We start from the raw sequence: 18,912 nt of genomic DNA on the forward strand, positions 1-18,912 counted from the left end.
AGTTCTGGGCATGGCAAAATGAACAGAAAGCTGACAGAGCAGGGGCCACAATGGTATTCTGTTAGGAGATGATAGCACACAGGCACAACCTTGGGAATGTCCGTGATAGCCTCTTCAGGGACTATGGTGGACTCTTGTGTGGCTCTATGATACACACGGGAATCAGTGTTCTAGGAGGAGCCTGTGATGGGAAATGTGGCCTAACCCTTGATCATAGTATATCTGATCTGCTACACTGAGGTCTGTGACTTACTATCAGCCAATCAAACCTATACCTAGAGGCATGGTCAGAACTTTGTTCCAGGCTGGACCCCATACTTAATGCCTGTAATCTTAGCTACTTAATGAATGACTATGTGAATAATTTTACTTTGAGTGTACATATAATGTTTATAAACTGTGTTGGATTTATATTGATTTATTAGCACCATTCAAGCACCACAGAGATGCTTTTAGCATTGTTTATGATAGAAAGCATCATCTACAATTTTAAAGTAGAGCAATAAATGATATTGAGCTAAATGGCTTTCTTTTCTTCTGCACCTCTTTCTTTCCCTTAACTGCAAGCCCAAAGATATATTTTAAAACAAAAATGGATTTTATTTTCATTAAAATTTTAATTGACAAATAATTATATATATATTTATAAGGATCACTTTGATAATACGATAAGTATATAATAATCAAATCAGTGTCATTAATAATTCCATTAAAAACTTTATTGTTTCTTTGTGGTACATTGAAGCTTAAATATGGTTCAAGTAGCATAGTTACTGCCAAGCAAGCAAGCAAAGCAAACAAATAAGATGAGCAAGAACAAGGCCCTGAGTATTAGCCCTATTATGTTAACCAGCTTCATGAACCTGTGTTTTATTTCATGATGAATGAGAGATCAGAAAGGGACCAGTGTTCAAGAGAGAGTGAGAGAAAGAGAGAGAGAGAGAGGAAAAAAAAAACATCTCTCACAGGGTTTTAGTTTCCTCCTTCAAAATTTAAACAAAGCAATTATAATAATTTTGTGAATGAGAAACTTTCAGTCCAAATTAGTTTATCCTTCAAATTTCAAATCCAAGGATTCTTCAGATTACTTCAATTATGAAAATTAAAAACATTTTTGAACGGTGACATTTGCACTTTGATTCTTTTCTTAGAAATGTAGCATTGAATTATTTTCTTTTAGTATTTTTCCATTTGTTGTCATTTGGTTGTATTGTAAACCCAAGATTTTACTGTTATCAGAATCTGATCAGTTGTAATATCATATTTGATATGCAGAATTTCACTCGAGCAAGATTTTAAAAAGCCTCACTAGTCAGGTGCCAGTGGCTCACTCTTGTAACCCTAATTTTTCAAGAGCCTGAGATCTGAGGATCACTGTTCAAAGCTGTCCTGGGAAGGGAAGTTTGTGAGACTCTTATCTCCAGGTAACCACCAAAAAATTGGAAGTGAACCTATAGCTCAAGTGATAGAGCACCAGCTTTGAGCAAACAAGCTAAACAGTGCCCAGGCCCTGAATTTGAGCTCTACCCTTCCCAAATGGAGGGTCAGAGACCATATTATGCAACTTCACAGTGAGAGAATAATTCTATTAGAATAAAGAATTAGGAGCCAAATGTGTTAGTTTCCAAATATGTGCTTCCAGCTGCATTCTAGTGAAAATAGAATTCCTAAAATAAAGTTGAATAAACCATCTGTTTGAAATAGCTCAATCAAGCAACAAAAAAGAGTTCCTGGTAGAGGCAACTCACTAATGGAATTTCTTGGATGAAGAAGGCAAGCTTTCTTCATGACATGCTATTAATGTTAAAGTAGGGCAAGTGGGCTGTTAACAGCATCAATGCTCACACAAGAAGCCAGAGTTCTCATTCCTTGTATTCTGTAGTGTGCTGAAGTTGACTTGTATAAGCTCCAGAGAGCTACTAATTAAATTAAAAACTTTTTTCCAGCTGCTTGGTGATAAAGCACAATTAGCATTAAGACTGAAATGACATAACCATATGCATAACCTAATACAATGGTGACATTGCCTAATAATTTCGCTGCATTTCACTATTCCCTGTGTTGTTGAAGTTATTTCAGTTACCTCTGCTTGGTGGAAATAGCGTCATGGTATGTCCTTGCACCATGATCTCCATGGCCAATAAGTTCAAGTTGGTAGTTTGAAATTGGCTGGAGAGGAAGTACTTACATCACAGAAATTAGCCAATGCAACAAGTCAGAGTCCCTTTTCTCTCACATCCCTTTACCTCCTGCTATGGGTCTCGGTCCTGGTTCCTGTGCATCCCTCATTCAGAGGGATGAAAGATTGCTGTAAGCAACTTTTCTCAAGTGAACACTTGACCTCTGATTGGTTAGTAAATCCATTTTCCATACAAAAATACCTATTGAATTGTGGATTTGAATTCATCCCCATTTGCTAATTAACAAGGTAACAATTTAGATTTTTTTCATTGGCCCAATTAGTAATGATTAAACCCACAAGTTTGCTTGTCTTACAGTTTTTCGCTCTAGTTTAAATAAGTCCAACTACCACTTGCTTTACTGTAGTAAGAGACAGTCCTTGAATCTTGAAATATTGAGATGATAATTTATTTCAGTACATATTAACAGATAAAAATGGGTACAGGCAGATTGCATAGAAGAAATATATTACTGAGCTTGAAACCTTAGAATTTCAAAATATGTCTCTTAATTTTATTTTTCTCTTATGCTTTTTTTTAGTGCTTGGCTTAGGATAAAAAGTTGCCACACAATATGCTGACTATTTTTTATTTTCAACAATGTTGGCTCAATTTTATGGTCCTTTGACCATACAAAGTTTAAATTGTCTAGGTAAATGAGCTAAAACTTGATATGTTTTGTGTGTTTGTGTGTGTGCTCATGTGCATAGGTGCATATGTTTTCTAGCAAGTCTTTTGACATTCTTTTGGATTCATCAAATGTAGTTAATGGAATTAATTCTGACAACTTTTTATTTCCTTTTATGACATTTTTCCAAGATGAAATGTAGGCCAAGGTTTTCTACCTAACTTTGAAAGTAGCTTCTTGCAAGAAAATTTCTCATCTACACATGTTAGATTCCCTGGCAAAAAATAAAATTACAAATAAACTCTGAGCTTTATTTTAAAGTTTTTTTTTCTTTTTTCTTTCTAGAACAGTCCTTTTTTTTTATTATACTGTATAAAAATAATTTATCCTGGAGAAAAAAATACAGAAGAGATTTTAATCAGAGTCTTCTCAGCCTAGTTATATTAAGATATAATTGATAAAATCTATATGTATCTATGTTACTAACATGTTTTGATATGCATACAAATTGTCAAAAGATCACAACCTAGTGAACACATCCATCAGTATTTGTGTGTGTGTTGTGTGTGTGTGTGTGTGTGTGTGTGTGTGTGTGTGTGTGCTATGAGCATTTAAGTTCTACTCTCAGCAATTTTTCAAGTATACATTACATTTTACCACATTTTTTGTCTCTGGTTATCCTTACTGGACCCTCAGGAGCTTAAGTGTCTTGGCTATTGTGAGTAATGCTGCATTCCCAAATACACTGCAGCATACCTATTCTCTTTTTGCATACCTATTCTCTTTATATAGATACATACATATCTATATCTATCTCCATCTTTATATGGAGATATAGATATATCTATATAGATATATCTATATAGATATATCTATAGCTATAAAAATGGAGATATATATGTGTGATAGAATATATTTCCATATATTATATGTACACACATACAGAAGTGAAGATGGCTGTATCATGTGATTGTTTGTTTTCTTAATGGTTTTTACAAATCTTTCCATATCTCCATCAACACTTGATTTTTTTTTTTTGATAATAGCTATCATAAGAGTTACTAGGAAGCTGGGCACTGGGGCTCACGCCTGTAATCTTAGCTACGCAGGAGGCTAAGATCTGAGGATTGCCGTTCAAAGCCAGCCCAGGCAGGAAGGTCTGTGAGACACTTATCCAATTAACCACCAGAAAATGGGAAGTGATGCTGTGACTCAAATGGTCACCTTGAGCTGAAGAGCTGAGGGACAGCACCCAGGCCCATAGTTCAAGCCCCACAACAGACAAAAAAAATAGTTACTAGGTTATCTTGCATTGTGGGGTTTTATTTGCATTTCCTTGTGGCTGTATTTACTTAGCCCCCTTCCATATGCCTGTTGGAACACTCCTCAATTTATTTTATTTTGGAAAAGTATCTACCTAGGTCCTTTGCTCAATTTTTGGTGTGTGTGTATTAATAGTACCTGGATTTGAATCCAGACCAGTAATTTCTAGGTAGGCACTCCATTGCGTGAGGCACACCTCCAGCCTTTTATGTGGTAAGGGCTCACCTTTTACCCAGCGGAGCCTGGATTGTGATCTCCTATTTATGCTTTCTGTCATTACTAGGATGACAGGTACATGCTACCACACCCAACCTTTTCTACTAAGATGGAGTCTCACCAACATTTTTGCCTCAAGCAAAATCTTCCCAATCTCAGCCTCCTGCATAGTCATAAACCATTGGCACCTGGCTGGTTTGTTCATATTTTTAATATTGAGTTGAATAAATTCCAAATATGCTTTAGATATTAACTTCCTGTACTGTGCTAACTTGTATTCCTTATATATGCAAGTTGTTGAGAATTTTTATTCAGGAGGAATATTGAATTTTGTTTCATGCCCTTTCTATATCTGTTGAGCTCTTTATAGGATGTTATCCCTCATGTGTTAATATAAAGTTCATATTCATTGGCTGTATTTAGTGTTGAGTCCTCTTGCTTTAAGGATAAATACCACTTATTATGGTGTATGAATCTTCTGATATCTTGTTGAATTTGGATACTATTTTGTTGGAACAATGTTGAGGATTTTTGTATCTGGGCTTATCAGGAATACTGGCCTGAAATTTTTATTTCTTTAGTGTCCTCATCTGACCTTGTAAAATAAGTTTAGGAATGTTCCGTTCAAGTTTTCAGAAGCGTTTGAGAAGGGTTTACGTTAATTGTTCTTTTGGTGCTTTCTGGAATTCACCTGTCAAACCAGCACATCCTAGGAATAGGATCATCAGAATTTTAATGAAGCATGACCATTCCTAGTTTTCACTGATTAAAGAATTCAAGTGACATGTAGGAGAAGAATTTCTTAGTGTAAGAACGATAGCACAGTTCAAAATAGTTATACTGAACTTATTTAATCTACCCTGGAGGTCCAAATGCAGTCAGGATTTGTGTATGTGTGGTCTTGGCATAATCACTATGTGATAGAATAGATAAAGGCTAGGACTGAGAGTCAAATCACATTTATCATTAGTGTGAGTATCATATTTGCTCTTAGAAGGTTACTTCTACGTAGATTTACATAAATAGAAATATGCGCTTTGCATATTTTATATGTAATTTGTAAGTTTAAACTACATTCGTTTAAAATATACAAATGCATGTTTTTTTTATCATATATCCATTGAGATATTATGCCACCTGGATATCAATAATATCAATTTTTCTCACAGATCATGACAAAGAAATTGTAAAGCCAACTGCGGTGGCTCATGTCCATAATCCTAGCTACTCAGGAGACAGAGATATGAGGATCGTGGTTCAAAGCCAGCCCGGGAAGGGAAGTCCATGAGACTCCTATCTCCAATAAACTAGTCAAATGGTATATTGCTGGCCTTGAGCACAAAGAGATGCAGGGACAGGGCCCAAGCTCTGAAAAAAAGGGAGGGGGGAAATTGTAAGAATACTGAATGAGTAAACCCTATGATTTTACTACAAAATGATTGGATTGCTGTTTTGAAAGCAGTAAAGGTCAAAAGCTATGTACAGAGACCATATAAGATGATGCTAATGAACCCCAAGATAGGGACACAAGTGGTTGGATCTTTCTTGCTATTGTTTTTAATGTATTTATAATGTGTGATGTGATTTTTTTGTATGTTCTTCCCCCATGATATAACCCCTGCTGTTTTCACTGTATTTGATTCAAGTGCCCTGCATCTTCTATATACATTTTTCTAATTTGGGGAGGGAATGGGAAATGACAAAATGCTGAAACAAGGATACAGGTTAACCCACTGTAACAATGAGATGTACAGGACACTATGTTGAAAATGAATTTTACAACTTGAGGGGTGTAGGGGGGTGAGAGGGGTGGGGAGAGAAGGGATGGTAGGGGAAAAACAAAGGAAGAGGTAACAATGATCCATACGAAATGGACTCATTTCCTTGCTCATGTAACTATAACCCCTCTGTACAATATTTTTACATTAAAAAATATATGTAGAAAAATCTTATAAAAGTTTAAAAATTCTGGAATAGTATTTCATAGCTTCATTTTTACTGCCACTGTGTGGATCATTTGATGTGTTCATATTCTCTTGTGTTCACAGTTACTGATAAACATCAGTTCAAGCCAGAGCAGATGTTGTATAGATTTCGCTATGATGATGGCACCTTTTACCCAAGGAATGAGATGCAGGATGTGATTTCAAAGGTAACATCCTCTCCCATTACCTCTTCTGTAGCAGAAGCATTGTTGTCTTGCTTGGAAAAAATCAAAAGCTCTTTGAGAGACTTAAGATAAAAAGATTCCGAGGCACATATACCAGCATGCCTTTTGATTTCTTTTTAGTATTTTAAAAATTCTAATGTTAGATTATTTTTTGTTCTTAAAAGAAGTGATTCTGTTTCCTTTTTCAGAAGATGTGTGTGTGTGTGTGTGTGTGTGTGTGTGTGTGTGTGTGTGTGTGTGTGTGTGAACTGTTTTGCCTGTAGCAACCTACGGTCAGTGAATAAATTTAAAGTATGCAAATGCAAAAATAGATTCAATACAAATCTTTCCATTTTAAATTTCCACCTTAAATTTTATGTTATCTTGTAACGTAATAGGCAAATTGCTATATCTTTTGCTATGTGATGTCTTGAAATTTTGCATTTCAAGAAAAATAATTTTGCATTTTAAGAAAATAATGTACAAGAACTTTGAAATATGTATGTGCATGACAAACTAAATGCACCACTTAATCTTATTTTGTAATGATTTATCACTACATTGGAATAATTGTTAAGTTGACTGAGATGGTGTTAACGATTCTAGGAAACTGACAGTAAATTTGCTTGTTATTTCCAAATATTGTTGCCATTTTCCTTGAGTGATCTTACCTGCTGTTGATATGTTTTGGTTTTACGCAGGGTGTAAGATTATATTGTCGTCTCCATAGTCTATTTACTCCAGTGATAAGGTGAGTGATTTTTAAACTCTGGAAATCATAAATCAATATCTTTACATTGTTTGTTAGTACTTGGTTTATCTTATTTGTTTTCCCAAAGTGAAAATTTTACTTTCAGACACTACTTTAAGTAAATAATCTTAAAATATCCCCAATTTTCTCTAAGATTCTAATTATGAAATATGGCCTATGCTTATTATACTTTCTAAAATTATTTTTAGAAATTATTTTGCACATGTAATTCTTTCTGATGGAGGCATAGAATTCCATTGTGTATATATATCACATTTTCTTGATCCATTCATCTACTGAGGGGCATCTGGGTTGTTTCCACATCTTAGCTATGGTAAATAATGCTGCGATAAACATAGCTTTAGTATGGTCTTGTTTATGATCATTTGGGTGAATGCCCAAAAGTGGGATTGCTGGGTCATAGCGGAGCTCTATGTGGAATCTTTTGAGGAACCTCCATACTACTTTCCAAAGTGGTTGAACAAGTTTACACTCCCACCAACAATGCAGTAGGGTTCCCTTCTGTCCACATCCCCTCCAGCATCTGTTGTTATTAAGAGTTCTTGATTATAACCATTCTACATGGGGTTGGAGAAACTTATATTAAGTGAAGTAAGCCAGGCCCAAAGAAATATAGGTCCCATGGTTTCCCTTATTTGCAATAACTAGTATATGTCTGAGACAAGCAGAAAAGGTCAGATAAGTTGATGTTAAGTGAAATGAACCCAAGTATTCAAATGTTTTTTCTTTCATACAATTATTTCTAACATATTTATCAGATGATTTCTTTGTTGCTTTGTATGTCCCTCCCCCACGGTATAACCCCTGCTCTCACTGTATTTGATGTTGGTATAATTTCTGGAGGGGAAGAGCAAAAACAAATCATTTAAGTAGGGATACAGTTGTACCCATTGCAACAATGAGATGTCCAAGTTGTTATGTCGAAAAACGAACTTGACAAGTTTGGGGAGGGTGGTCGGGGGGAGAAGGGGGGGAGGATGGAAAGGGATGGGAAGGGGAAACAAAGGAGGAGGCGACAATGCTTGATAAGAAATATATTCATTATCTTGCCCATGTAATTGTAACCCTTAGTACAGTATTTTCACAATAAAAAAATTATTTTGCACAACACATTAAAGAGTTGAAAATGAAATAATCCACATTCAATTAATATTTAATAAATGATAGCTAACTGAATAGGAGAGGATTTGTAAGTACTGTTTTTTAACCATTTTGATTTCTTACTATTAACTTTTTAAAATTAAACTATAAAAAATCCAGGAATAATGAACTTCCAACCACAGGGTGACAGCAGTAGCTACTTCGAGCCCCTAAATTGAGGCAACAAAACAAAACTTACACAAAGTATGTTTCAAACACAAAGTTGGGGGAATAGTTATTTATTGAGACAATATAGAACAAATTGTCATATATTATGCAGAGCTTGTTTCTATTTTATCCGTATCCTCCAATGTGACACCATTCATAATAAATCACATTTCTGGTGCTTCTGTGATCAGTTATCTCATGGATTTCAAGTTCTGAATCATTACAAAGCAACTTACTGTTTGGAAAGCACAAAATTTTGGTTCCTCTCTTTTCTTCATTTCTGTCATTAGCTCCATCTGGATGACACATGACATAATAGAGTGGAAGGAATCATCCTGGCAAACTAGTTCATTCAAAGAAAGTCATAAATACTAAAATTATTTATCATGTGCTGTTCTCATTTACCCCCCTTTTTTCCTTTGATATTTTCAAATAAAGTGATAATTTAACTAAAAAAATAAAATAAAACTACATAATCACATATTTGGTAGGTACTTTATTTTATGGTATTTTGGCTAATAGGCTTTTTGTCAAGAAGAGTCTTTTGTACTTAAAAATTAAGAATTACTTTGGACTTAATAAATATAATTTTATTTTCAATTTAGCTTTTGTATTTGCATTTTCATAGATACAGACTTTTAAAAAAGATCAGTATTTTCTGTTTATATCTTTAGATAAACAATGGGAAATAGTGAGCTTTGTGTAATTATTAATAACAGAAGAACAATGTAATTTTTTGTACTTTTATACTATGTATACATATCCATTAAGTATGAAATGTTAAGCTAATGTCATATGGCCAAATGTTATATGGATTTTATTGACTAACACATTTTTCAAAATAGATACAGACTTTTCTATAAAAAGAATCAGTTTTTTTCAGTTTATAGCTTTAGAAAAACAATAAAATATAGTGTGGTTTGTATAATTATTAACAGAATAATAGTGTACTTTTATACTATGTATATGTATCTATTAACTGATGGAATGTTTAGCTAATTTCATATGACCAGATGTTATATGGATTTTGTTGACTAACATATTTTTTTCAGAACAAAAATGCATGAATTATTTCTGAAAAGAATTTGAATATTTGATGTATTTGGTATTTCTACTTTTCATTCTGTTTTTCACTAAAGAAATGCAGTCCCTATTTTAGTGTGAGGAATGCCCATTCACACTGATCAAAAATAGTGCATGCAGGATTGCCAGCAAAAGTCAAATGTGTATGTGTAGCTCAAGTGGTCGAGCACCAGCCTTGAATGAAAAATCCAAATGAGAGTGAGAAGCCTGGAGTTCAACCCCCAGTACACACACACACACACACACACACACACACACACAACATTTAAATGTTTTGGATAACATAATACTAAATAATTACAACAGAGTATTCTACTTTTTCCTTGCTAAAAGGAGGGAAAATAGTTCTGGTTTAATTCTCTGTGTCACTTGTTTATATATAGACTTCATGTGCATGAAAATATGTTCTTCAAATATATTTTTAACATATGATATCTCTTATCAAGAGTTATATTCCTCATGAGCTGATAAGAAGGAATTGTTCTTTTGCTAGCAATTGCAGTTGTTTATGTGTTGACAAGGAAAAATTTATGGGATAAAAAGAAAAGAGATTAAATGTGTGATGTCTATGTTTTTAATATGTGTTGACACATATTAAATGTTTACACAGAGAAATTACTTGGTGTAAAAGTCTGTGGTCTATAATACACTGCCATTTTCTTTCTTGATGCTTATAAAAACCAAAGTGAAAACTATGTTTTTTAATCAGTAATATGGACATAGATTCAAAAAACAAAAACAACCCTAATATTTATTTATTAACTATTGTTGTTCACTTATTAGTGAAATCTCAGAAATTTCAATCTTATTTCAGGGAACTTTTTTAAGCAAGTGAGTAAAAGGATGTAAATATTAATTGTAATTACTGACAGACACTAAAGGACAGTTAATGTAGCCAGTAATTATTATGCTGTTCAAGCTTGCATTTTGCATTTTTTGACAATTTGAAAGGGCTGTCATTTTCTCATTATCTTTTGATCCAGGGTAGCAAAATGAATCGTTATAGATTTCTGCCCTTAGGCTCAGATCTGATCATGAGATTTGTCTGGTATTTAAATTTTTTTTTTTTTTTGGTCAGTCATGAGGCTTTAACTCTGGGCCTGGGCACTGTCCCTGAGCTCTTCAGCTCACGGCAAGTGCTCTACGATTTGAGCCACAGCACCACTTTTGGGTTTTCTGGTAGTTAACTGGAGATAAGAGTCTCACAGACATCCCTGCTAGGGCAGATTTTGAACAGCAATCCTCAGATCTCAGCCTCCTGAGTAGCTAGGATTACAGGTGTGAGCCACCGGTGCCCAGCTTAGTATCTAAATTCTAAAAGATTTTTTAGTTCTGGGAAGGGTTCTGATCTGAGACTGAGATATGGAAAACCAGTTGGGCTCTGTGTTCTTTAAGAATGTGGATTCACAATGATCTTACATTGGTTAAACAGAGTGTATGACAACTTATATGTGTCTACCTCAGAATAGGCCTGTGGGAATTTCAGAAGAGCAGAGCATGAATAGTCATAAAATAAAATGCTGTCTCCTTGAAGAAAGCAAAAGCAGAAATAAAGTGTATTACTTTGTGTATTATCTGAGGACAGTTTTTAGTAGAATCTACCACTATTTAAGGGGAGAAATTTATTTCTATTATCCCTTTATTACTGAGATGTTATGTTTCTAAGTAAACTATTACCAGATACAGCATTAGTAATCTATTTGCATATAAGAATATGTGCAAGTAAAAGTGGAGGGACAAATGGTAAAGATGCAGCAGTGGTATTCACTAGACACTAGGTTGAAAATGAGCTATACAATGTGCGGCTGGCAATGGGAGGGCAAAACTGGGAGAGAACGAAGGAAGGGGTGATATGGTCCAAGAAGAAATGAACTCATTACCTGACTTATGAAACAGTAACCCCTCTGTATATCATCTTTATCATAACAATAAAAGACTTAAAAATGTTTGAGAGGGAAAAAAAGAATATTTGCAAAAAGAGATGGTCCTGCTTTGGTGCTATTGTGGGCTTGTCTTTCCCTCATTTCAGATGTTGTACATGCCTGACCTTCCTTATTTGCATATAATTGGGGCAAGTGATTCAGATTACACTGGTAAACTTTCCTGCTATACATGGATACTATTTGAAAGTTTTTGTGCTCACTTAGCCCCTTGATTAATGCTTTTGGTTTCTCTTTCTTTTGTAGAGATAAAGATTACCATTTAAGGACCTATAAATCTGTGGTGATGGCCAACAAATTAATAGACTGGTTAATTGCACAGGTAAATCGACAAATTGGAGTTGTTGAGTTCTATTTATTGCCGCTTTAAACTTTAATTATGTGTTAGTGTTTACAAAACCCAAGCTTCCTGTAGACAAAGCAGCATGAACTAACTTGCTCAAGTTTAAACAGCTAGTATTAACCCACCGAATTCTGGTGTTTGTGTGTTTGTGTGCTGGTCGTCCTGGGCCTTGAACTTGGGTGCTGCTCCCTAGATGCTTTTATTCCTCAAGGCTTTTTCTCTACCACTTGAGCCATAGCTCCACTTCTGGCTTTTTGGTGGTTAATTGGGTCTTTCCTGTCTTTCAAATTGCAACCCTCAGATCTCAGCCTCCTGAGTAGCTAGGATTACAAGTGGGAGCCACTGGTGCTCAGCTCACCTTTAGAGTTGTAAAGCACACGAGCTATGCTATCTTGTCTTCCCTATTTTTAAAATAACAGCTGAGAGCCATCAGAAAGCACTAAGCAAAATTTGAGTATCATGGAAGAATAGCTATGTTTAGATTCTAAAATACTTGGCATTTTTTCCACTGATTTCTTTTAAAATATCAGTTGATAAGTCCAAGCAAATGTTTATGATGTTCCTTTGCCTTTTTCTCCTCTGAGATAAAAAATTGTACTTCAATAATTTGAGCTTTACTGTGTCTGCATGCCTTTGAAACAGGAAAGTACAAATTTTATTATTGTTCTTGATGTGTGCCTCTCAGGATTTGGGTTCTGACAGCTGATACTGAGAATATGTAGAACAGAGGATTTAGCTCAGTGGTAGAGTGCTTGCCTGCTATGCACAGTACTCTGGGTTCAATCCATATCACCACAGAAGTAGAGGGAAAGAATGAGAGTGATAATTTGGTAGCTTATCATAAAATGTTTATTTTTATTTCATTTATAATAAGCCATATTTAGCTTATCTTTGCACATGGAGCTTTAGTCTCTAGACTTTCCAAGATCGCTATAATTGAATTTTATGACACAAATTTTTACATTTAGATATTAACATTTTGGAGGAAAACAAACAATTGCTTTGAGATAATTTGTCTATCCATTGCTATCCCAGTATTAGAAACATTCCTGAACTGAGGTCAGCTTACTTTACTAGAATGGACTCTACATTCAATGGCTGGGATGGAATTTCACACAGAATTCATGTGAACTTCTTGTGTAGTACATAGAATCCCTAAAAAATTGTGTTTGAAGTAAAGGCTGGTACTTAATAAAAGTTTATATTCTTTGGATCCTCTTCACCCCTCAGAGTCCCTTTCTTTCTCTTCCCTGCTTCTTCTGATCCCCTCCTAGATGATTCTGCCTTTACTTTTACATCCCAATACCATTACTATACATCACCATTGCCATCATCATCACCATCATTATCATCATCATCATTTCAGTGTGCCCTCCAGAAACAAGTTAGAACTTGGCTTTCTGAACTCAGCTCTCTTCACTCAACATGATGATCTCCAGTTCATCCATTTTCCTACAAATAATCTAACCTAACTTGATTGCAAGAAAAAAATTCTTCCAGTTGTATTTAACTCAGGAAATCAATGATCACCTTTAAAAATGTGACACTTTTATTTTCCAAGAGTAAGGCACTATAAAAATAGACTAAATTAAAAAAATCTGGACCAAGCTGAAATGTTCCTTTGGCTTTCCTAAATGCAACATCTTTTAGAAATTGCACTAAATACTGGAATTTGAGGCCAGCTCTGCTAGTAACTCATAGGAAAACTTGAACAAGTTACTTCATCTTTCTAGATCCTGGTTTTTGTAGCTATTTACCACTTACAGCTCCACATACCTTATTGTCACTGAATCTTTTTGATTCTGATGTGGTAAAATGTATACAAATGTTAAATGTCATATGTACTCGTTTCTTATGCTTAAGCTTCAGATTAAAATAGCCTGGGCGTCGTAATTGAATGATAGATCAAGCTAAAGTGCTCAATCTAATAGGAAGAACAGATTATAATTTAGGAAAGGTCTTTTGCCACTAAGACCTTCAACTAAGATTTCCTTTCCAGTATTGACTTGTATTTATTGAATGATTTGGACAGCTTTACAGGCCAGAGTAAAAAAGCTGGTGGCAGTACTGTAGTCTGTACATTGTTTTCAAGTGCAGTCTAGATTCAAAAGCTGTCTTTAGTATCTCGAGCAGTATCATCTTGGAAATAGTGAGATTGTTTGCTTAATACATTTTTTTCTACTTAGACTATAATGGTTTGTAAGATAATAACTTCTGTGAAGTAAACATCTTTCTAGTGGACAAGTGCATAAATATACTTCTAAAACTTTTAATTTGTATAAGTTGTGATTTGTGTATACACCATTAAAATTTATGATTAAATAATGCCTTGTTTTTTTCACACCTAAGCAGTTTTCTTTTGCCTTTGATGCTTGCCAGATCTATATGGCACTACTAGGATTTTCAAAACCATAGGGATACTAAAACATTTCAGGTCATATTACTACACTGCAGTGTTAATTTGACATTAGCCTGACCAGTATAGCATTTAAATAAATAATCACATAAAACTTTATTACAAGCTTAACATTTAAATAAGCATTTAAAAGACAACAAACTAATAAAACAGTAAGTGGCCTTTTTTTTTTTTTTTTTTTTTTTTTTACACCATCAAGGAGCTTGAGTCTGTTGGACTGATTTTTATAAACCATGTAAAACTGTTGCAATATCATTTCCCTTGTAAGTTTTACCAGGTCCTCCAAGCTCACTCAGAGATTTTTTGCTTTTTTTGGGGGGAGGATCTGGTCGTGGGGCCTGAACTCTGGGCCTGGGCGCTGTTCCTCAGCTCTTCAGCTCAAGGCTAGCACTCTACCACTTGAGCCACAGCACCACTTCCAGCTTTTTTCTTTTTGCTTTTGTGGTACTGAGGAATCGAACCCAGGGCCTCATGTATGCAAGGCAAGCGCTCTACCACTGAGCCACTTTCCCAGTCCCTCACTCAGAGTTTTTAATAGTCCTTATTCCCTGGGTGTGTTGGCCTGGTTGGGATCATTTACTATACTAATAGATAATGGTTCTGACTGTGCACCACTTTTGAACTTACCCTCACTAGCTTTGAATTGCTAGAAGGCTGACAATGTTTTATGTTTGAGTATTTCATTATTTGATCTTTAACACTTCCACAATACATAGAAGAATTTTGTGTAAGAGATTTTCAAAGAGTTACTTATATGGAGTCTGGAGCCCTTGAATGGTAAAGCTTTGGTAGTTAGCAGGGTTGCAGCCATCCCAGCATGAGGCAGAACTTACCTTGGCTCTTTATAGAAAGATAAGAAGAATTTAAATGTGTGAAGGGTGAAGAAATATTATAAGCACAAATCAATATGTGAGTATGTAAGTAAGACCAAGTTGCCTAGAGCAAAATATGTGGCTATTCAGCCACACTTCAGAATAAAAGCAGGACATGGCTTCAACTTAGTCTTTTTAAAGAATTATATTATTTGGGCTCTTCATAGAGACTCTTACACTTCAGTTAATAAATTTGTAATCCCTTACTTACCACTGATGGTATTTACTTGTATATTTATTGGCACATTCTAGCTACAAATGAGGGAAACTATACAAGCTATGTTAAATAAGTACAAGGAAATGGGTACTTGCAAGAAGGGGGGGGGGGGTGTGGCCAGGAGGAGAGGGGTAGAAGAGTGGAAGTGGAAATGTTGGCAAGAGTTCATTGTATATATCACAGAATTGAGAAATATAAGGCAAGGGATGGGTCAAAGTGAGACAGAGATGTGGAAGTGGTGACACAGATCAAGGTGTATTGTGCACATAACTGCTTTGTTAAATTGCAAAAATGTTAATACCTAACCTAAAAATAAGATAAGCAAGGGAAGGGAGTAAGTTGGTAGAGGTGTGTGAGAATATTGAAAGGGATGACATTGGTTAAGATACACTGACTTATAAACTGCTCTGGTGAAAGGCAGCTCCTATGTACAGCTACTTAAAGATCATAAAAATACTTTTTTACAAAAACAGGACATAAAGGGTCTTGAAAGCTGGGATGAAGACTCATGACTATAATACTAGCTACAGTGGAAGCTGAGATCGGAGGAAGCCACTGGGGACAGACAAATCCCAGAGATGCTTATCTCCAATTAATCAGCAAAGAACAGGAAATAGAAGTGTGGCTCAAGTGATAGAGTGCCAGGCTTGAGTGGAAAAATCTAAACAAGAGCATAAGGCTATGAGTTCAAGCCTCATTATTGGGACACACACTGTGCATGTGAATTCTACAGCAGCTTATTGGAGAAAGTCTGAAAAGCATGGCAATTTGGATGAAAATGTTGAAGACAGAAGTTGAATAGGAACAAAAAAGACTAGATTTGAGAGAGTACCTAAGTGTTAAAAAATATAGGACTAAGACAGAAATTAGATGATGTGTGAGAAAAAGCTTAACCCATTGAAATATATAATTGTGAGGTTATGTGCATACACAGATACCTACATATTCATATAGATTCATGATTTCAATGTCATATCAATATTAAATGGGTGTTTTCTATATGAAAACTGCAACAAAATTGCTTTTAGCAATATTGTTGGATTGTGTCATGTGCTGATTATTTTCTTGACAAGATTGTGAAAGAGAAGTTTGCATTTGCTGGCTTAGCGAACAGTTTTCTCTTACAGTCTTACAAGTCACCATCCAGAGAGCCTTTTTCCTACCAAGGGCCATTTTGATATTATAACATCATTTTCAGGCCATATGAAATGATCAATATAGACAGTTGGGCCAGAGCAGCCAGTGAGAGTGGACAAGAAGCACATGTTTCTGACCTGTCATGTACCAAATGATTTCATGGGCCTTAAATGGCCCTTGGGCCAGATGTTCCCCACCCCAGGATGCTTAAGGGGCCCTTCAGGTTCAGAGATATTTGGTGGAAGGGAGGACTGAGGACTGAGATCATGTACTTTTCCTTACCTTTATAGTGCATTGTCACTTTATAGTCTATTTCTCTAATGCATATTTGGGAGATACCATTTAAGAAAGAAGAGAGACAACTTACAGAAAGGGATAATTCATAAAAGCAGTACACATTTTCTACTTGTATTATTTTCATATTTAATAAGATCTTTTTCTCAACAAATCTTAAAGTTACAGTGGCTCATACCTGTAACCCTGACTATTCAAGAAACTGAGCAGGAAAGTCCATGAGATTCTTATGTTCAGTTAATCACCAAGAAGCCAGAAGTGGAGCTGTAGCTCAAACGGTGAAGTGCCAGCATTGAGCAGAAGAAACTAAGGGACAGTGACTAGGACCTGATCTCAAGTCCCAGTATTGGTACAGACAGACAGGCAGGCAGGCAGACAGACAGACAGACAGACAGACACACACACACACAACACACACACAAAAAGAAATACTAAATTTTTGCATTGAATAACAAAGACTTTGTTTGCAGTACATGTATCCATGGCTTATAACAATTAGATCAATCTTGTCTTATGAAGCCATGGATGCTGTACTGTATGAATGCTTTATCTGAATGCAGTATGAGAATATGGAATTTACTAAGACCCAGCCAAACCTTTGGTTGCCTAGTAACATGCACAATGCTTCTTTGGTTCACAGGGGGATTGCCGCACCAGAGAAGAGGCAATGATATTTGGTGTTGGACTGTGTGACAATGGATTTATGCACCATGGTGAGGAGAAGTTTACAGATGTAATTCATTGTTTGGATTCTTCTTGGGACATGGGAGTGACTCAGGGTTCCAATGAGGTCAATGTGAACCAGCAAGACTGAGTCTTGCCCTGGGTTCATGTTGAGTCACACCATCTGCAATCCATTTTACCACTAGTGTTGTGTCTGTCAAATTGCTGTCATTTACCAGCTGCCATAACTTCGCTGTCCTTTCTCCAGAATTTACTAATTTCACAAGAGCCGAGCTTGAGTGAGTACTTTGGTTTAGCTTTCAGAAAGCTCAAATACATCTTTATATTGATTTCAAATTACAGAATCCTGGTTTACTTTTGAGTAACAATATACAACTAACTGTGGTTAAATGTGGTTAAATGTTTATTGTTCTTTTTAGGAAAATATTTTCGATGTTACTTTAGAGAATTAAATTATAGATCTCTGGGAAGATGTTTCCTTATTATTAGAGTTTGAGTGTCTTTCTTGCTTAGTGACTTAGTTTTACTTCTCCAGATTTGTACCATCTTATAGAGATATTTGGTGGAAGGGATTAAATTCAAACATTATATTTTCAGTTACCACTATGATTGTAAACATATTTGATAGCACTCATATCTATTAGTTGTTTTTAGAAAGTTGTTTATTGCCTATTCTTTGAAGAATTCTGTGATATCTTGCTCTGCCTAGATCACTACATTATGATATAGAAATATTATTACCCAAAGAAAAAAATGACTGATTGGAAGAAATTGCCTCATTATAAAGAATGAAAACTGTAATATCAAACAGAAAATCCCCAAAGTTTCAGTGGTTTTTCTCTTTACCTTAAAGTATCAGCAACAATAATTTGATCTGAATATTAAAGTACTGAGTCTAAGTTTTGTAAAATATTGAGTTACAAGTTATCCCTTTAAAAGTCCATCACTAAAGCACAACAAGTTTGACTCATTCCTATCTTTCCTGATTCTTTCTGTTGCTCCTTTTTTATGGGATCTTTGTGGGGGAAAACAGCTGTAGCACCATGTGAATTCTGCTTAGGTCATTCAGACAAGACTTGACCCAATCAGAAATAAATTCTCATTTCTGTGGTCTTCTGTAGCTCATGCTGCCTATTACTTATTGGCTGGTGGATTCATTTAATTCATGTTGCATCTAATCTTCTATCCATTATATATTCCATCCATCTGGTCAATAATTACTTGTTGGGACTCTGAAAAAATAATGAAGTAAAAGGTTCTTTTGGATTGCTTGCAATATGCCAAGTTATTTACATGCATTACCTCATTTTAGTCTAATGTAACATTATGAAGGTTTTAATTGCCTTCATT

General features: G+C 35.2%; 1 protein-coding gene across 1 annotated transcript in view; it reads left to right on the forward strand.

Annotated features, from left to right (window-relative positions):
* Prex2 (phosphatidylinositol-3,4,5-trisphosphate dependent Rac exchange factor 2) overlaps window positions 1–18,912 on the forward strand; it is a 255,031-nt gene that overhangs the window by 114,376 nt on the left and 121,743 nt on the right. Inside the window, exons 12-15 of the mRNA XM_042666524.1 lie at window positions 6,396–6,499; window positions 7,198–7,247; window positions 11,846–11,921; window positions 17,519–17,591. Coding sequence (XP_042522458.1) covers window positions 6,396–6,499; window positions 7,198–7,247; window positions 11,846–11,921; window positions 17,519–17,591 — 303 coding nt within the window. The remainder of the gene's footprint in view (window positions 1–6,395; window positions 6,500–7,197; window positions 7,248–11,845; window positions 11,922–17,518; window positions 17,592–18,912) is intronic.

The sequence above is a fragment of the Dipodomys spectabilis genome, unplaced genomic scaffold (genome assembly GCF_019054845.1).
Source record: "Dipodomys spectabilis isolate Male_0828 unplaced genomic scaffold, ASM1905484v1 ptg000015l, whole genome shotgun sequence".
Classification (NCBI taxonomy): Eukaryota; Metazoa; Chordata; class Mammalia; order Rodentia; family Heteromyidae; genus Dipodomys; species Dipodomys spectabilis.